Here is a 14130-nt window from a genome sequence, read left to right on the forward strand (position 1 = left end):
TGCGTTCCGCCGCCGACCCGGCTTTCTAAGGGACAGTGCCCTTAACGGCAGGGCTCGAGTTCCTATATTCAGACCAAACCCTCCAACTACAGGATCCTTTTTTCTTAATAAATTTTATTTGGTAATTGTAAAAAGGAAAATCAGGACCCAAACTAAAGGCAACTTAAAAAGTTCAAATATATACTCCTTAATAGAATAGAGATTTGTAATTTCCAGGCCCTCCGGGGGAAGAGAGGCCCCAAGGGCAAAGGGGAAGGCAGCAAGGCCATCACACAATTCAGTCAATCAGAAGAGACGTTGGTGAGAGAGCTCAATGGGCCTCTGGACGTGAAGAATGGGAGAGAAGAGCAATGGTTTTGCCACCCAAAACTCAGTCCATCTTGAGGTTAACATAGATGTAACGGATGAACTTTAGGGAAGAAAAAAAAGAGATGGTACCTAGCATGAGGAAGAAGACGTAACCTGTGAGTAAGGAGTAACCAAAAAACTCTACTGTCTGTACGGCCCCTGACATGTTGGAGCGCCGGGCATAGTAGAAAACGGAGTAGAGGAAGATGAAGAGCCCAGTGGAGCCAACGCTCAGCACAGACCGCCACCACCAGCGGTAATCCTCCCCAGACAGCTGGAAGTAGGTGAGCGCAATGGAGATGCACGCCCCCACGCTCAGCAGGATGGCGAAGACAAAGAAGAGGATGCCGTACAGAGTGTACTGTTCCCGACCCCAGACTGTGGCAAAGATGTAGTAGAGCTCCACGGAGATGGCACTGTGAAGAGAAGAGACGGTACACGGCATCAAACGGCTGTGCACCGCCAGCCCAGTGACCAGCTCCACACCCAGCCACCACCCCCCCCGGTGGTACCGGTCCCCTCCACTCCCTGCCCGGGAGTTCCTGGCTCCGCGGGGACTCTTCTACCCGCGACTAGCGGTGCTCATTTCAAAAGCATCTGCCCTCATTGGTTGGGAGCAAGGATCTTGTCTGTTTTCTTTTCTGCTGTCTTATCTGCCTGGCACTGGAGGTACTCAACAAACTGAATACTCAATCACATGGGCTTCAAGCCCCACGTGGTGCCTGTGGATGCTGAAGTCAGAAACCAGAAAGATGGTGAAAGGAACAAGGTCTCTGGAGAGCTTTTTAAGTGGAACACCCTCATCTGTGAACTGCTTCAAGCAGAGTCCTGCTTGGAGAAAGGAGGACCCATTTAATGATCTCTTAATGGTAAAGCTGAACCAGGGATTATCACTCTTACTGGGCTAGGGTACTGGGAAAGGAAAAATCAGGAAACTGAGAGTGATGGCCATGGCATAAAGGGAGGATACCTGAAAGGCAGGAAGCCTCCAACAGTCATGTGGATGAGCGTAGACTTGTACCAGGGCTGGGGTGGGATTTCCCGGGCGATGTTCTTGGTGCGACAAGGTGCGTCAAAGGGGCTAGCATTGTTCTTCCCGAAGATGCCTCCAATGACAGTGAGGGGGAAACCCACCAGCAGCCAAACCGTCAGAAGCAGCAAGATGGTGGTGGCCGGCAGAGCCTGTGTCGAACCATTAGCCCAATGCACCGAGTTCACCACACTCCACGTCAGGAAGAAAGGCACTGCAGGGATGGGCCCCCAGAAGAAGGGTCAGCAGGAGGAGCTACATCCCGGGGCCACCCACTCAGACTAGACCTAACAGGGAGAGGGGCGAAGCATCCTGCTCGCAGGTAGACCTCGCCATTCCACATCCCGTGGTTTCCTGTTCCTTATCTTACCAACATCCCCTCCCCCGTCATTATCATTAAAGAGCAAGGCCACTGTTACATAGTGCTCTAGAGTAACACAATCCACCTGCCTCCAAGGCCCTATCCTGCTGTGGCATCTGTGATTCCTAGCATGAGACGTCCCTTTGGATTAAGGCCCTGTTTTCAGAAAGCTCTGGTTCAAACATAAATGTGATGAAATATAAATCAGACAGGATTGGGAACACAAAAGGCTTAGAATGCAGACTACTATGGCCTTTGAAATGACAAACCAGCTTGTAAGGCTAGAGTCCCGTAGCCACCTCCAAATAAAAAAAAATTTTTTTTTAAAGGGAGAGTACCAAAACATAAGTTTCAGAAAGAGTGTTATTTCACTCTTCATGTAATGGTCACGAATACGGGCTCTCGAGTCAGACTGCCTGGGTCTGAAACCTGCTCTACTCCCTCTTAGGAGTGTAATGTCGGGCAAATTACTTAAGCAGCCTGAAGTTCAACTTCCTCATCTATAAAATGGGGACAATATTACCTACCACATAGGGTTGCTGTGGGGATTTAATGAGATGAAGTGTGTCGAGTGCTTACCATGCTGCCTAGAACATTTTAAGGACTTACTTAATTTTTGACTATGCAAAAGAAATGCATTCTGGTCTTCTGAATGGTTTTGTTTCTTTTGCCTATTTTTATTCCCTTAAAGCCTTACTCTAACTCTATCCCAGGTTCCACAATGTATTCCAAGTTCCTCAAATCGGCCCACCAGGCCGGCCCACCAGGGAAAGGACAGTCCTCACCAGAGAAGAGGCTGGTGGTGAGAATGATGTTCCACACCCAACGCTCGCCTCCAATCTGCCGGTAGAAGTGGCTGGACACGTAGCCAGAGATGCAGCAGGTCAGGGCATATAACAAGATGGCGGCCGAGTTAATGGCCCCATGACGGTGCACATTGAACATGCCCAGCAGCGCCATGACAATAATGCCTGCAGGGTGGTAGTGGAAAGCCTGTGTCAGGTCTCAACCTATCCCTTTTCTGGCAATTTCAGAGGAATCAGCCCCCTTCCACCCAGACCCAAGGTCTCCAGGAAAACAATATCCCCTAATTCTGTTGTCCAGCAAACCCACAACTGAATATACACATCCTTTTTCTTTTTTTCAAGTAGGCTCCATGCCCAGCATGGAGCCCAACGCCGGGCTTGAACTCACGACCCTGAGATCAAGACCTGAGCTGAGATCAAGAGTTGGACGCTTAACCGACTAAGCCACCCAGGTGCCCCTATACACATCCCTTTTAAGGCCACCCCACCCCTTAGGTCTGCCCCTCACCTGGACAGAAGAGAAGATCAGCAGATCTTTCCAGAACAAACCACCTGCTTAGTTCTACCCCTTGAGAGAAATCCCTGATTAATTTTTATCACCTCACCAGTGCCAAGGGCCAGGAACTGCGCACCCACACCAAGCACAGCACAGAGCAGACCACGGTATGGAGGGAAGCGGAAGACATCTGTATGGATAATCTTCCAGCCATTGTCACCTTGGTCAAAGTCATCACCAGAACCTGCAGACGTAGTCTCCTCATCCAAGTTGTATCGAGCCAGGTCGTTTCGAAGCACACGCATGAGAATGACAGCCACAAAACCCACCAGTAAAAACACAAGCACCATGGAATTGATGATGGACAACCAATGGATCTCCAGTGTTCTGGGAAAGAAACCACCATCATCGCCACGGCGCCTGTCACTCCGACGCTCCACTGAAGTCTCGGACCAGCGCACACTGTAGGTGTGGGTGAGGCCTAAGAACTCATCAGCTCGTAACCCATCTAAGCTGTGGGGCTTGACATCCCGCACCGAGACATTGGCAAATATAATTCGATCTCCATGGAATTCTAGGTGGAAATCCAAATGGGTCCAGAGCCCTATCTTGTGGCTGTGAGGCAGGAAGCCACTCTCCTCCATGTAGCCCACAAAGCCACGGATTGGCAAGTCGTCCACTACAAATTCAAAGTAGTACAGTTCCTCAATGGCCTGGCGCAGGTGCTCCACCTACAAAGAGCAAGTCAGGAGTCAGACAAGGCCTCCCCAGGCAGAGGGTCAGAGCAAGGCGTCACAGCCTGGACACTACTCACATTCTGGGCTGGACAGTTCTTTATTGTGGGCAGCTGTCCTGTGCACTGTAATAGGCACCATCCCTGGCTTCTTCCCACTAGATGTCAGTAGCACCCCCCATAGTGACAATCAAAATGATCTCCAGACATTGCCAAATGTCCCTTGAGAGACAAAACCGAACTGCCCCCTGTTGAGAACCACTGGGTTAGATCCTAGTATGCTGGGATTCTCCAAAAAGAGCAGTATGACTTGACGGGGGTTAAGGTGTAGAAAAAGGAGAAAGGCAAGGTGTAAGAAGGTCTAGGGTAGACTAAAGAAGAGCGCCCTAAGATAGGATTTGCTAGAGAAAAAGCATCACAGGAAAGATAAGAGTGTAAAGGAGCTAGTTAAGAAACCAAGAGGTAGGTATGGAAGGAAACCATGCAGGAGTGACAGCTGGGCCCTTATTACCAACAGAGCGGCTTGGAGTCAGGAGCCCTGGGCTCTAGTATCACCTCTGCAATTCAATATCCATGTAGTCTTGGAAAAGTCACTTTTGAGCAAGTATGTTTCTTCCTCAACTGAATGCAAATAGTACCACCTGTCCTGCCTACCAGTGGGGTTGGCGTTAGAATCAAGTCAGATCATTTCCACAGAGATGCTATAAAACCATGAATTAGAAGGCACTGTTATTAGTCCCCGGGAGGGAGGGCTAAGTGCTCGCCAGGGCTAAGTGCTCGCCAATGTGCAGAGGCTGACCTGTGCAGAACTGAGCTGCATGTGGCACAGAATTCTCTTCTCCACATTCTCCCGAAAGCGGATCTCGTACAAAGACTCTGCCATTCGGTCCCCATCCAGCACTTCACCCAGGCTAAGGCTTTTGTGACGGATCTTCTCAGGGCAGCAGACCGGAAGCTGATAGTAGTGGTAAGTCTCCTGAGGGTTGTGGTAGGGTCCCACTTTGTTGACATACAGAATGACGGGGTCACCGGCCTTGTAGTGTGTCACACCTTCCACCCCTGGCTCATGGCCTGTGCCCAGCAGCAGTATCAGGAATGGCAACCACTGGCAGCTCCAACTCGGCGGGTGCCCTAGGACTGTCATCCTTAAGGCAGTGGAACCTGTTTGGGGGAATCCTGCAGTTATGAAAACCAGGGATCAACTCCTGACGCCCCAGGTCAGGTCCTTCGAAACGAAGCCCCATAGCTCCAATTTCTCCCCTTGGCCTCTCGAACCCTCCCTCGGGAGGCCGCCCCCCGACCCCCACACAATACTGTCTCTATCCGCCTTTGCTCTCTCGTCCTCTGGATCTGGGGTCCCCGTCCCGCAGCCCGCCTGCCCGGGACCTCCCCGCGCGCCCCAGCCCGTTTCCATGGCAACGCCACGCGGCCTCGCACCTCGGGCACCTTCCCGCGGCACCCGCGGGGTCCTCACCGCTCGGGTAGGGCTGGCCGAGGCGGCGCCCGCGGCCTCTGCGGCCCCGTAGCTGCCCTTGGGCTCCTGCCCGGGTCTCCCCCAGAGCGGCGCGCTAGCGGCGGCCCGGAGAGGACCTGACGCCCGACCTCCACGGGGTTGGCCGCCGCGGTGCCTGATCGCAGCGGCTGCGGCCGCACCACGCGGGACGCCGCACTCGGCTTAGTGAGGTGCTCCCCGACGAGCTCTCTCCAGCCGGGAGGCCGGCCCAGCTCCGGAGAGCCCGCAAGGCTCGGCTGGCCCGCCCCCTCCCCCCGGCGGGGGGACCTCCCGGCGATCTGCAGAGCAGCCCAGGACACGTCAGTCTTACCACTTCCGCCTCACCCGCGGGGACCTCAGCCCGGCGGAAAGCTCCTCTCTTGGAGCCGAGCGGGGACCACGCCCCCGCCGCGGCGGCCGGGGCGCCGCTCCTCTGCCGGTTTCTCTGGCCGCGGCTACGGCTGAGGCCTGGCTGCGAGGCCGCGGACGTCCCTTCAGGGTGAGAGGCGCCGGCCGCCGCCCCCGGGAAGACTTGGGGCACGGGCGGAAGCCGGGGAGCCGTGCCCGCCGCACGCGTCCAGTGACTGTCCAGGAGACGGAGCCCGGTTGGTGGCTGGGCCCACACCTAGTGGACGCCCCGGAGCATTTGCCGGCTGAACCAATGGGACTCGCCACCCACTGCAGAGGGCGAGCTCTGGGAGGCGGTCCATGGCCCCCAACCCGGGCGGGGGTGAGTGAGGCTTTGGGCGTCTCTGTGCTAGGACAGCGCGAGCAGTCCATGCAGGTCGGGATCTCACCTCACTGCTTCTCTTAACCCGTCACGAATGGTCTCCCGCCGAAAAATAAATACGTGAATAAAAATATCTTCCGGAGGCTGCACTGGAGGCCTCCCTGGCCATATAATGACCGTCCCATGTTCGAACGTAGCAAGCCTGAGCCAGGTCTAGTGCAGAGGCACGCAGAGAGACAGGGTGTCTGCCCTTTTACTCCGTGAGTTGGGCAGCCTGACAGGGCTATCGTTACTTGCAGGTAAAGAATCTTGACATACGTTCGACTCTTTCGATGTTTTTGTTCGTATTTATCTGTATGTGTTCGGGCTTTTCTTAATTTTGTATTGCAGATTATTCTGGAAAAGTTTGCCCTTATTTGTCTCCGCTACTTTAAAGGAATCTGCCATTAGGGGAGTTTTAAAGATCAGACCCAGGGGCAGTGACTACCGTTTGGCCACCTGGGGGCAACATGTAAGGATGCAGACTTAAGGTTCCCTTTCCCCGGGGAAAGTAGTACAGGGGAAAATCTTAAGTGGCTTCTGGCCTGAAAAGTCCTCCATTTACCCTCTTCTGCCCTCTCTGACCCAGCCCTCCTCCCTACAGGAGGAGGAGGTGAGGTTCTAGGAAGTAGGGGATTGAGTTTTTTAGATAAATCAGTGAATTTTGTAATTAGAAAAGTAACTTAGAGAAGCCAGAAACCTGGGACTCTTTCTCACTTACTCCCGCGTCCCAACCCCCAGCCTCCTCAGATCAATGCCGTCAAGCCCCCCTGCTGCTTATTTCCTCAATATCTTCCAAATACTTGCCCTCCCTGGCTGCCTAGCTTCGGGTCTCATCCTCTTGCACCTAAATTACCATGACAACCACCTTGCTAGTCTCCTGGTCACCTCCCCTCTTGGATCCATTTTCCACTCTGCTGCTGATTCATACATATACATACTGTATATACTATTTCCTGCAACAGTGGTTCTCAGATCTTGGTGTGCATCAGATTCAGCTAGAAGCTTATTAAAAACATGGAGATCTGGGTCCACGAAATCAGGATCTTAGAGGAGGAGGTGACTAGGCATCATTTTTTAACAGGCTCTGACTTTGACTATTTCGACCAAAATTTGACCATGAGTACATAGAATAAACTCTAAAAACCTTGGTATATGAGGCCTGTCAGACCTGGATCTTTATTACTTCTCCAGGTGCATTAATTGTATTCAAATTAGAATCTCGAATGTCATGTTCTCTCAAGCCTGCAAGCTCATATAGTTGCTTTGGCCTAGACTGCCCCATCTACCATTCCCTACTTACCTGCCTGGAGACTCCTCTTGAACAGTACAAATGCCTCCTCTATAAAGCCTGCCTCTACATCTTCCAGTCTTTGTTTATAGCAATTTATCTCACTGTACTGTTATTTTACTTATGTGTCTGTTTTCCTTGCTAATTACTAACTACTCACAGGAAGACTGTAATTTATCCATCTTGATATCCTCAGGACTTAGCAGTGCTTTTGTATAAAGTAGGCAGCTTAATACACGTTTTTTGAATAAACTGGTTTACCCACTGGACATGATGAGGACAGAGCTGCCACCAAGCTACCTATCCAGAGGAGCAGAAGATGGGCGGGGCAGAGTGGGCCTCCTTACCACGGTGTGTCCTGGACAACTCATCTTGGCGGTTTGAGAATGTAGATCTAGCTTCCAACAAACTCTGGAACTACCCTGCCAGCAGGATCAGCAGGCTGTCAATAAACAGGAATTTACCAGTAGCCTACGGCACAATCTGTTGTTGGAGTTGTTTTTTTTGGAAGATAGAAAATAAATCTGATTCTTCTTTTGTCCTTTCCCCTGCATGCCACCCCCCACCCTGCACACACACAGTCTTAAATCTAGGTAACCCCTCTAGCAAGGTGAGCCCCACATGGGGCTCCCTGCTCAGCAGGGAGCCTGCTTCTCCCTCTCCCTCTGCTGCTACCCCTGCTGTGCTCTCTCCCTCTCTGTCAAATAAATAAATTGAAGCAGGCTCGCTGAGCAGAGAGCCTGATGCGGGGCTCAATCCCAGGACCCTGGGTTTATGACCTGAGCTGAAGGCAGATGCTTACCGACTGAGCCACCCAGGCACCCCCAATTGTATCTTTTAACATACATGCAGTGCTCCAGCCAAACAGAATTACTTTTCCTTCATTGTTCCCTCTGTCCTGGCAAACCCTAACTCTTCCTTGAGGACTTAGCTCATGAGCTGTTTTAAGGACACCTTTCCTGACTGCTCAAGCCCAAACTGGATGTTCCTCCTTTCTGGGTGCTCCCAGAGCCCCAGTACTTTCTCTGTCACAGCATCTAACGTAGTGTCTGTAATTGTGTTTTTTCTGCTTGCATCTCCCATTAGGGCTGTAAGGGAGGTCAACTGACCCGAAGAGGGAGATGAAGTTATTAAGAGGTTTGAGAAGAATGGGTTGTGGAGAATGGAAGCGAGCTGATCCGGAAAATGAGCAGGATCACTGGGCAGCATTTGGGGGTCCAACTGAGGTTAAAAACACAATTTATAGACACATGATTTTAACACAGTGTTAAGATTTTTTTAGCATCTTGGGTACAGGTGCTTGAATATTTTTTTTTAAAGATTCTATTTAGGGGCGCCTGGGTGGCTCAATCGTCAGGCATCTGCCTTCGGCTTGGGTCATGATCCCAGGGTCCTGGGATAGAGTCCCGAATTGGGCTCCCTGCTCAGCAGGGAGCCTGCTTCTCCCTCTCCCTCTGCTCTGCCACTCCCCCTGCTGTGCTCTCTGTCAAATAAATAAAAATTAAAATCTTTAAAGATAAAATTGGAGAGCTAAGCAGGGTCAGATGTTGAAGCCATATAAAAGAATTTGGACTTGATCCTGAGGCAAATGGGGAGGCACTGAATTGTTTTTAAGTGGGGATCAAATCCGTGTTATGCCTTGGAGTTCAGGGTGAAGACAGACTGGAGGGGAGCAGAAGCCATGCTAGAGTGATCAGTTGATGGAGGCTTGACCTAAGGCGGTGGCAGCCGCTTCAAGAGCCTGGAGTGTATTATTAAAGATAGTTTTAAGAGGTAGAAGAGGTGACAGATTGGATGTAGGGGCTGAGGCAGAGGGAAGGGTCTAGGATGACTGGGTGTGTAAATTGAAGACGAGTATAGAATTCAACAGAGGGCGCCTGGGTGCCTCAGTCGGTTAAGCATCTGCCTTCGGCTCAGGTCATGATCCCAGGGTCCTGGGATGGAGCCCCACATTGGGCTCCTTGTTCAGCGGGGAGCCTGCTTCTCCCTCTCCCTCTGCCTGCCACTCCCCCTGCTTGTGCTCTCTCTCTCTGTCAAATAAATAAAATCTTAAAAAAACCAAAACAAAACAGAGGAAGTCTAGGGCAAGAACAGAAAGAATTGAATTTTGGACACGGTGAGTTTAAGATACCTGAGAGAGACATGTCCATGTGATGTCCAGTAAGCAACTGGATGCTGGATCTGGAACTCCAGAGGACATCTGGGATAGAGATGAGATTAGGAGGAGTCAGCATGGATGTAATAACTAAAGTGTTGGGAAATGGGTGAGATCCTAATGGGAGGACATAAAGCTCTGAGGAAATAAGGCCTGTGGTAGAACCTTCCAGATATGATTAAGGGACAGACAGAGAAGATAAGGCTCCAGTGAAGTCTGAGGAATGGCTAGAGGGATAGGAGGAAAAGTACAGAACTTAGGGTCATGGGAAGATAAGAATGCATTTCAGAGTTCCCAGGTGGAGTCTATTCCACCCCTTCAATCTGGGATCCTTGTAACCTTGAAACTGTCTTTACTTGTATAAAGGTATGGAAGTGATGCTCTGCAATTTTGGAGTCTGGGCTTAAACTGATCATGCAATTTCTGATTTTTTTTTTCCTCATGTAATTCTGTGCTACTATGTGAAGGAACTCTGGCTAGTCCACTGGATAGTGAGACCATATGCAGCAGAAACAAACCACCCCAGCTAAGATGAGACCACCAGAAGAACCACCCAACTGAGCACAGCTCAACTTGCCAGAAAATAAGTGAATAAATAAAAGGGTGGTTGCTTTAAGCCAGACAAACAAACAAAAAACATTGTAAGGTTGAGATTCCTTAGAATAGGCTTCTACAACACCTTGCGATTCTCTGTCATATTCTCACACGCAGGTTTCTCATTCTGGATAATAAACTCTGAGTACAGGGTCTCTGTTGGCGTTATTAGCTGTTTTATCCCAGTACTCAGTGCACGGCCTGGCACACAGTGGGTGCTCTCAATGGACATGAATGGTTGAAGGGACTAGATCTATGTGGGGGGTCTCACCAGACTGCAGAAGCGGCCCCCAGGAATATGTTCCACCGTGCACTTCATTCTCAAGCCTTGTGGCCCAAGGTGGAAAGAAGGTGAATTGTGATGTATGCGGAACATGGGACCTTGGCGAATTCCGTAACCAGGAGGAGGAAGAAGTAACAACAGCCAGTGGAGACAAAAAGAACTGCTGCCCCCTTCTCCCCCCTCCACATTCCCAGTGGGGAGGTGAGCCCAGCATCCCAGACTCGCGTGACTCTATAGGCAAGCATTTGGAGACTAACTTTACTTTGTTACCCCAGCCCTCGGTGGCTCAAGGTTGGCTTTCTGAGCAGATAATAGGCTTCGAAGTAGCACAGTTCCCCGCTCTCAGCAAGCCCAACACCATGGGGAAGGGAGACACCTCGGAGGTAGCACCACCTACCTCAGCCTACCGCTCTGTCATGGAGGACTATGGTTACGAGGTGGGCAAGGTCATTGGCAATGGCTCCTATGGGACGGTGTATGAGGCTTACTACACAAAGCAGAAGGTCATGGTGGCTGTCAAGATCATCTCAAAGAAGAAGGCCTCTGAGGACTATCTTAACAAGTTCCTGCCCCGTGAGATACAGGTTGGAAAGGGAACTGAGACCAAGCTGCTTAAAACTTCTCAGAAGGGGTGTGGTTAGGAGGGGGTGGAGTGAGAACACCCCCCCACACCCCCCGCAGGCCTGAATGTCTCACTAAGCAGCAGGAAAATGACTTGATGTAAATTCAACCTCTTTCCACCCACCCACTCACCTCCAGCCCCTCACAAAGTAGAAGTCCAAAGCCTAGGGTTTGCCCACAGATCACCCAGCCCTCTGGAGTTTAATCCGCTTGCAGAGTTCTAAGTTAAGTTAGCCGTGGGACAGCAGGAGGCCTGGGAGCACAGCCCGGGTTCTCCCTTCCCAGGTTTGATGGGTCCCTCTTCCGGGGCCAGGTCATGAAGGTCCTGCGGCACAAGTACCTCATCAACTTCTACCAGGCCATCGAAACCACATCCCGAGTATACATCATTCTGGAGCTGGCTCAGGGCGGTGATGTCCTTGAGTGGATCCAGCGATACGGGGCTTGCTCTGAGCCCCTTGCTGGCAAGTGGTTCTCCCAGATGACCCTGGGCATCGCCTACCTGCACAGCAAGGGCATCGTGCACCGGTGAGGGCGCTGCCAGCCAGGCTGGGGCCTTTGGGCTCTCGAGGGGGTTTTATGCATGTTTCCCATTTTCTGCCCTCTTCCTCCCTTGACCTTCCTCAGTTATCTAGGCCCATTCATCCCCTCTATTTTAATTCTCTGCTCAAGAACGTTTCTGTAGCGCCCACTGTGAGCACGGCACTCTGAACTACAATGACGAGCCCCCTGTGGTCCTCAGGTACCATCCTCTCTCACCTTTGGGCTCTGCTCACAACTCCATGGCTCCTTCCTCTCTATCTTGTATCCTCATAAAGGCACCTCTCTCCCACCTTGCCTTTTCTCTAGCCTCTGACCCCTGGCCCTTCAGCTCCCGGTCTAATACTAAACCCTCTCCCCAGCCTGACCCCCAGCCTTTCTGCTGCTGGTAGGGACTTAAAGTTGGAGAACCTGTTGCTGGACAAGCGGGAGAATGTGAAGATATCGGACTTTGGCTTCGCCAAGATGGTGCCTTCTAACCAGACAGTGCATAGTAGCCCTTCTTACCGCCAAATGAACTGCTTTACAAACCACCTCAGCCAGACCTACTGTGGCAGCTTTGCTTATGCGTGCCCGGAGATCTTGCTGGGCTTGCCCTACAACCCTTTCCTGTCTGACACCTGGAGCATGGGCGTCATCCTCTACACTCTAGTGGTCGCCCGGCTGCCCTTTGATGACACCAATCTCAAGAAGCTGCTGAAAGAGACTCAAAAGGAGGTCACTTTTCCATCTAACTACTCCATCTCCCAGGAGTGCAAGGTGCTGGCTTCCCCAGGAGGGCTGAGGCCTCAGGGATGACCCACAGGGAGGGAAGACCCATCCTAGGCCTCCCCACCCCGGGGGAGGCTCTTCCCCACCAGACCCATCTCACACTTTAGCCCCTGCCCTAGAGTAGTTGGCGGGGAGGGACCTTAAAGGGCCACCCCTGGGCTCCGCACCTTACATGGGAGTCATAAGCAGGTTTCAGCCTCTGTCTCTTTAGGCCAGAAAGGGATTATGCAAGAGGTTTCCCCCAAGGTACCCTTCCTTTCTCTCTCCTCCAGGGAGTTAAATGCCTGGCTCTTCAGGACAAAATCAGGACCACACCCCCTTTCACCAGAGTGGTGTGATGGGCTATCCTGCTTCTCTCTTAGGTCCAACTGCTCACTGCCTGTGTGGCACAATGCGGGGCGAGCTCAGCCAAGACCTCTCTTTCCCCTGCCCTAGAACCTGGTCCTCCAGACGCTACGCCAAGCCACCAAGCGTGCCACCATCCTGGACATCATCAAGGATCCTTGGGTGCTCAAGTTCCAGCCTGAGCAACCCACCCAGGAGATCAGGCTGCTTGAGGCCATGTGCCAACCCCCCAGCACCACTAATCGGCACCAATCCTTGGAAATCAATACCTAAAAATGGTTGAAGGAAGGGGTTGGGAGAGGAGCAAAGCAGGAGGGTCTGGGGCTAAAAATCCTTTATATCAAAAATAAATCTATTTCTGATTTAGTTTCATCAGCTGGGGTCAAAGACATTCTTTCTTCAGGGGAACCTTAGCAGGGAACCCTACTGAGACCAAGAGGTGGATTTCTAACCAGAGTCTGTAACCAGTCACCTTGATGTCTGTAAGTCAATAGGGTAATTCACAATGTAGCTCATACGCGGCTCACGGGGGAGAGGGTGCTAGCATAAACACCCACTTTGGGGAAGCTTCATTATTCTGGCTAAGTAAATGCTCATTATTTTACATCTCTGTGCACTCTAAATGTTCAAGCAGTGGGAAAGAGGCCCTGGTTGCTATTTGGTTATGGCTCTGCCTCTGTTTACAGTCCAAAGGGATGGCATTATTTGTTCTCTTTGAAATGGGCATCAGGATGTGTGAAATATCTTGGTTCCTTCTCCCTTCTCCAGATGCCACCTTAACCACTATTGGAACAATCCCGGTGAATCATGGTCCCTCATCGATTGCTCTTAGAAATGGCAAGGGCGCCTGGGTGGCGCAGTTGGTTGAGCATCTCGCTCTTGGTTTCAGCTTGGGTCATGATCTCGGGGTCGTGGGACTGAGCCCCGAATCAGGCTCTGCGCTCAACAGGGAGTCAGCTTGGGGTTCTCTCTCCTTCTCTCTCTGCCCTTCCTGCTTGTGTGCACATGCTCTCTCAAAATAAGTAAACAAATCTTAAAAAAAAAAAAAAAGAAAGAAAGAAACCGAAATGACAGTTCAAACAAGCCTATTTACTGTGGGTTCTGAATAAAGGAAAGCTACTTGCTCCTTCATCCCTATATTCTCCCTCCCTGTCCTTGAAAATGGGCTTTGCAAAAGGAAAATGAGTAGTAAATCATGGGGCTGTCTTGGCAGAGGCATGATTGGGGGAAAGCAATGAGAGAAGACTCAGAGACAGCTCCATATGGGTCTAAGATAAATAGTACTTGTGCTGAACCTCAGCACTAGGCAACTCTAGGACAAAACAACTTGAAAGATGAAATAGTACCTACCTAGAACATAGTAGGTCAAGATACTGTCAACTCCCATTTGTTCTCTGTTCCAATACTTCATTATTCCCTTCATTACTCCCATTGTGATTCAATGCTTGAAACAAAGCTCCAAAGGCCAGGGAAGAGTCTCAGGTGTAGACAAGGC

General features: G+C 51.2%; 2 protein-coding genes across 7 annotated transcripts; one reads left to right on the forward strand and one right to left on the reverse strand.

The window, feature by feature from the left end:
• Positions 1-94: 94 nt before the first annotated feature.
• TM9SF1 (transmembrane 9 superfamily member 1) lies at positions 95-14114 on the reverse strand. 6 transcript variants are annotated; one of them, XM_078053489.1, is made up of 8 exons: positions 13986-14114; positions 9458-9526; positions 7674-7768; positions 4574-4935; positions 3151-3772; positions 2525-2710; positions 1319-1592; positions 95-764 (listed from the first exon to the last, which is right to left on the reverse strand). In XM_078053489.1, the coding sequence occupies exons 4-8, from the start codon at positions 4916-4918 to the stop codon at positions 371-373; spliced, it is 1821 nt and encodes a 606-aa protein (XP_077909615.1). In that variant the 5' UTR covers positions 4919-4935; positions 7674-7768; positions 9458-9526; positions 13986-14114; the 3' UTR covers positions 95-370. The 6 variants fall into 6 exon arrangements, with proteins under 6 accessions (XP_077909615.1, XP_035970557.2, XP_035970556.2 ...); XM_036114664.2 differs by lacking the exons at positions 7674-7768; positions 9458-9526; positions 13986-14114 and adding an exon at positions 5598-5728; XM_036114663.2 differs by lacking the exons at positions 7674-7768; positions 9458-9526; positions 13986-14114 and adding an exon at positions 5249-5385 and having other exon boundaries at positions 4574-4950.
• Positions 6157-13007, forward strand: TSSK4 (testis specific serine kinase 4). The gene is made up of 5 exons (XM_036114679.2): positions 6157-6295; positions 9949-10942; positions 11293-11507; positions 11882-12278; positions 12726-13007. Exons 2-5 carry the CDS (start codon positions 10310-10312, stop codon positions 12906-12908), a joined length of 1428 nt encoding a protein of 475 aa, XP_035970572.1. The 5' UTR covers positions 6157-6295; positions 9949-10309; the 3' UTR covers positions 12909-13007.
• Positions 14115-14130: the final 16 nt, after the last annotated feature.

The sequence above is a fragment of the Halichoerus grypus genome, chromosome 8 (assembly GCF_964656455.1).
Source record: "Halichoerus grypus chromosome 8, mHalGry1.hap1.1, whole genome shotgun sequence".
In the NCBI taxonomy this organism is placed as follows: domain Eukaryota; kingdom Metazoa; phylum Chordata; class Mammalia; order Carnivora; family Phocidae; genus Halichoerus; species Halichoerus grypus.

Bases quoted from the DNA above. Each gene is read 5' to 3' on its own strand.
- TM9SF1 (XM_078053489.1), bottom strand. From the start codon at position 4,918: ATGACAGTCCTAGGGCACCCGCCGAGTTGGAGCTGCCAGTGGTTGCCA. The intron at 2,711-3,150 runs GTGAGGTGATAA...ACCACCCTGCAG, and splicing joins GTTCCTGGCCCTTGGCACTG to GCATTATTGTCATGGCGCTG. The intron at 765-1,318 runs GTATCCTCCCTT...TTCTCTTCACAG, and splicing joins GGAGGCTTCCTGCCTTTCAG to TGCCATCTCCGTGGAGCTCT.
- TSSK4 (XM_036114679.2), top strand. From the start codon at position 10,310: ATGGTTGAAGGGACTAGATCTATGTGGGGGGTCTCACCAGACTGCAGA. The intron at 10,943-11,292 runs GTTGGAAAGGGA...TTCCGGGGCCAG, and splicing joins TCCTGCCCCGTGAGATACAG to GTCATGAAGGTCCTGCGGCA. The intron at 12,279-12,725 runs GTGCTGGCTTCC...CCCCTGCCCTAG, and splicing joins CCATCTCCCAGGAGTGCAAG to AACCTGGTCCTCCAGACGCT.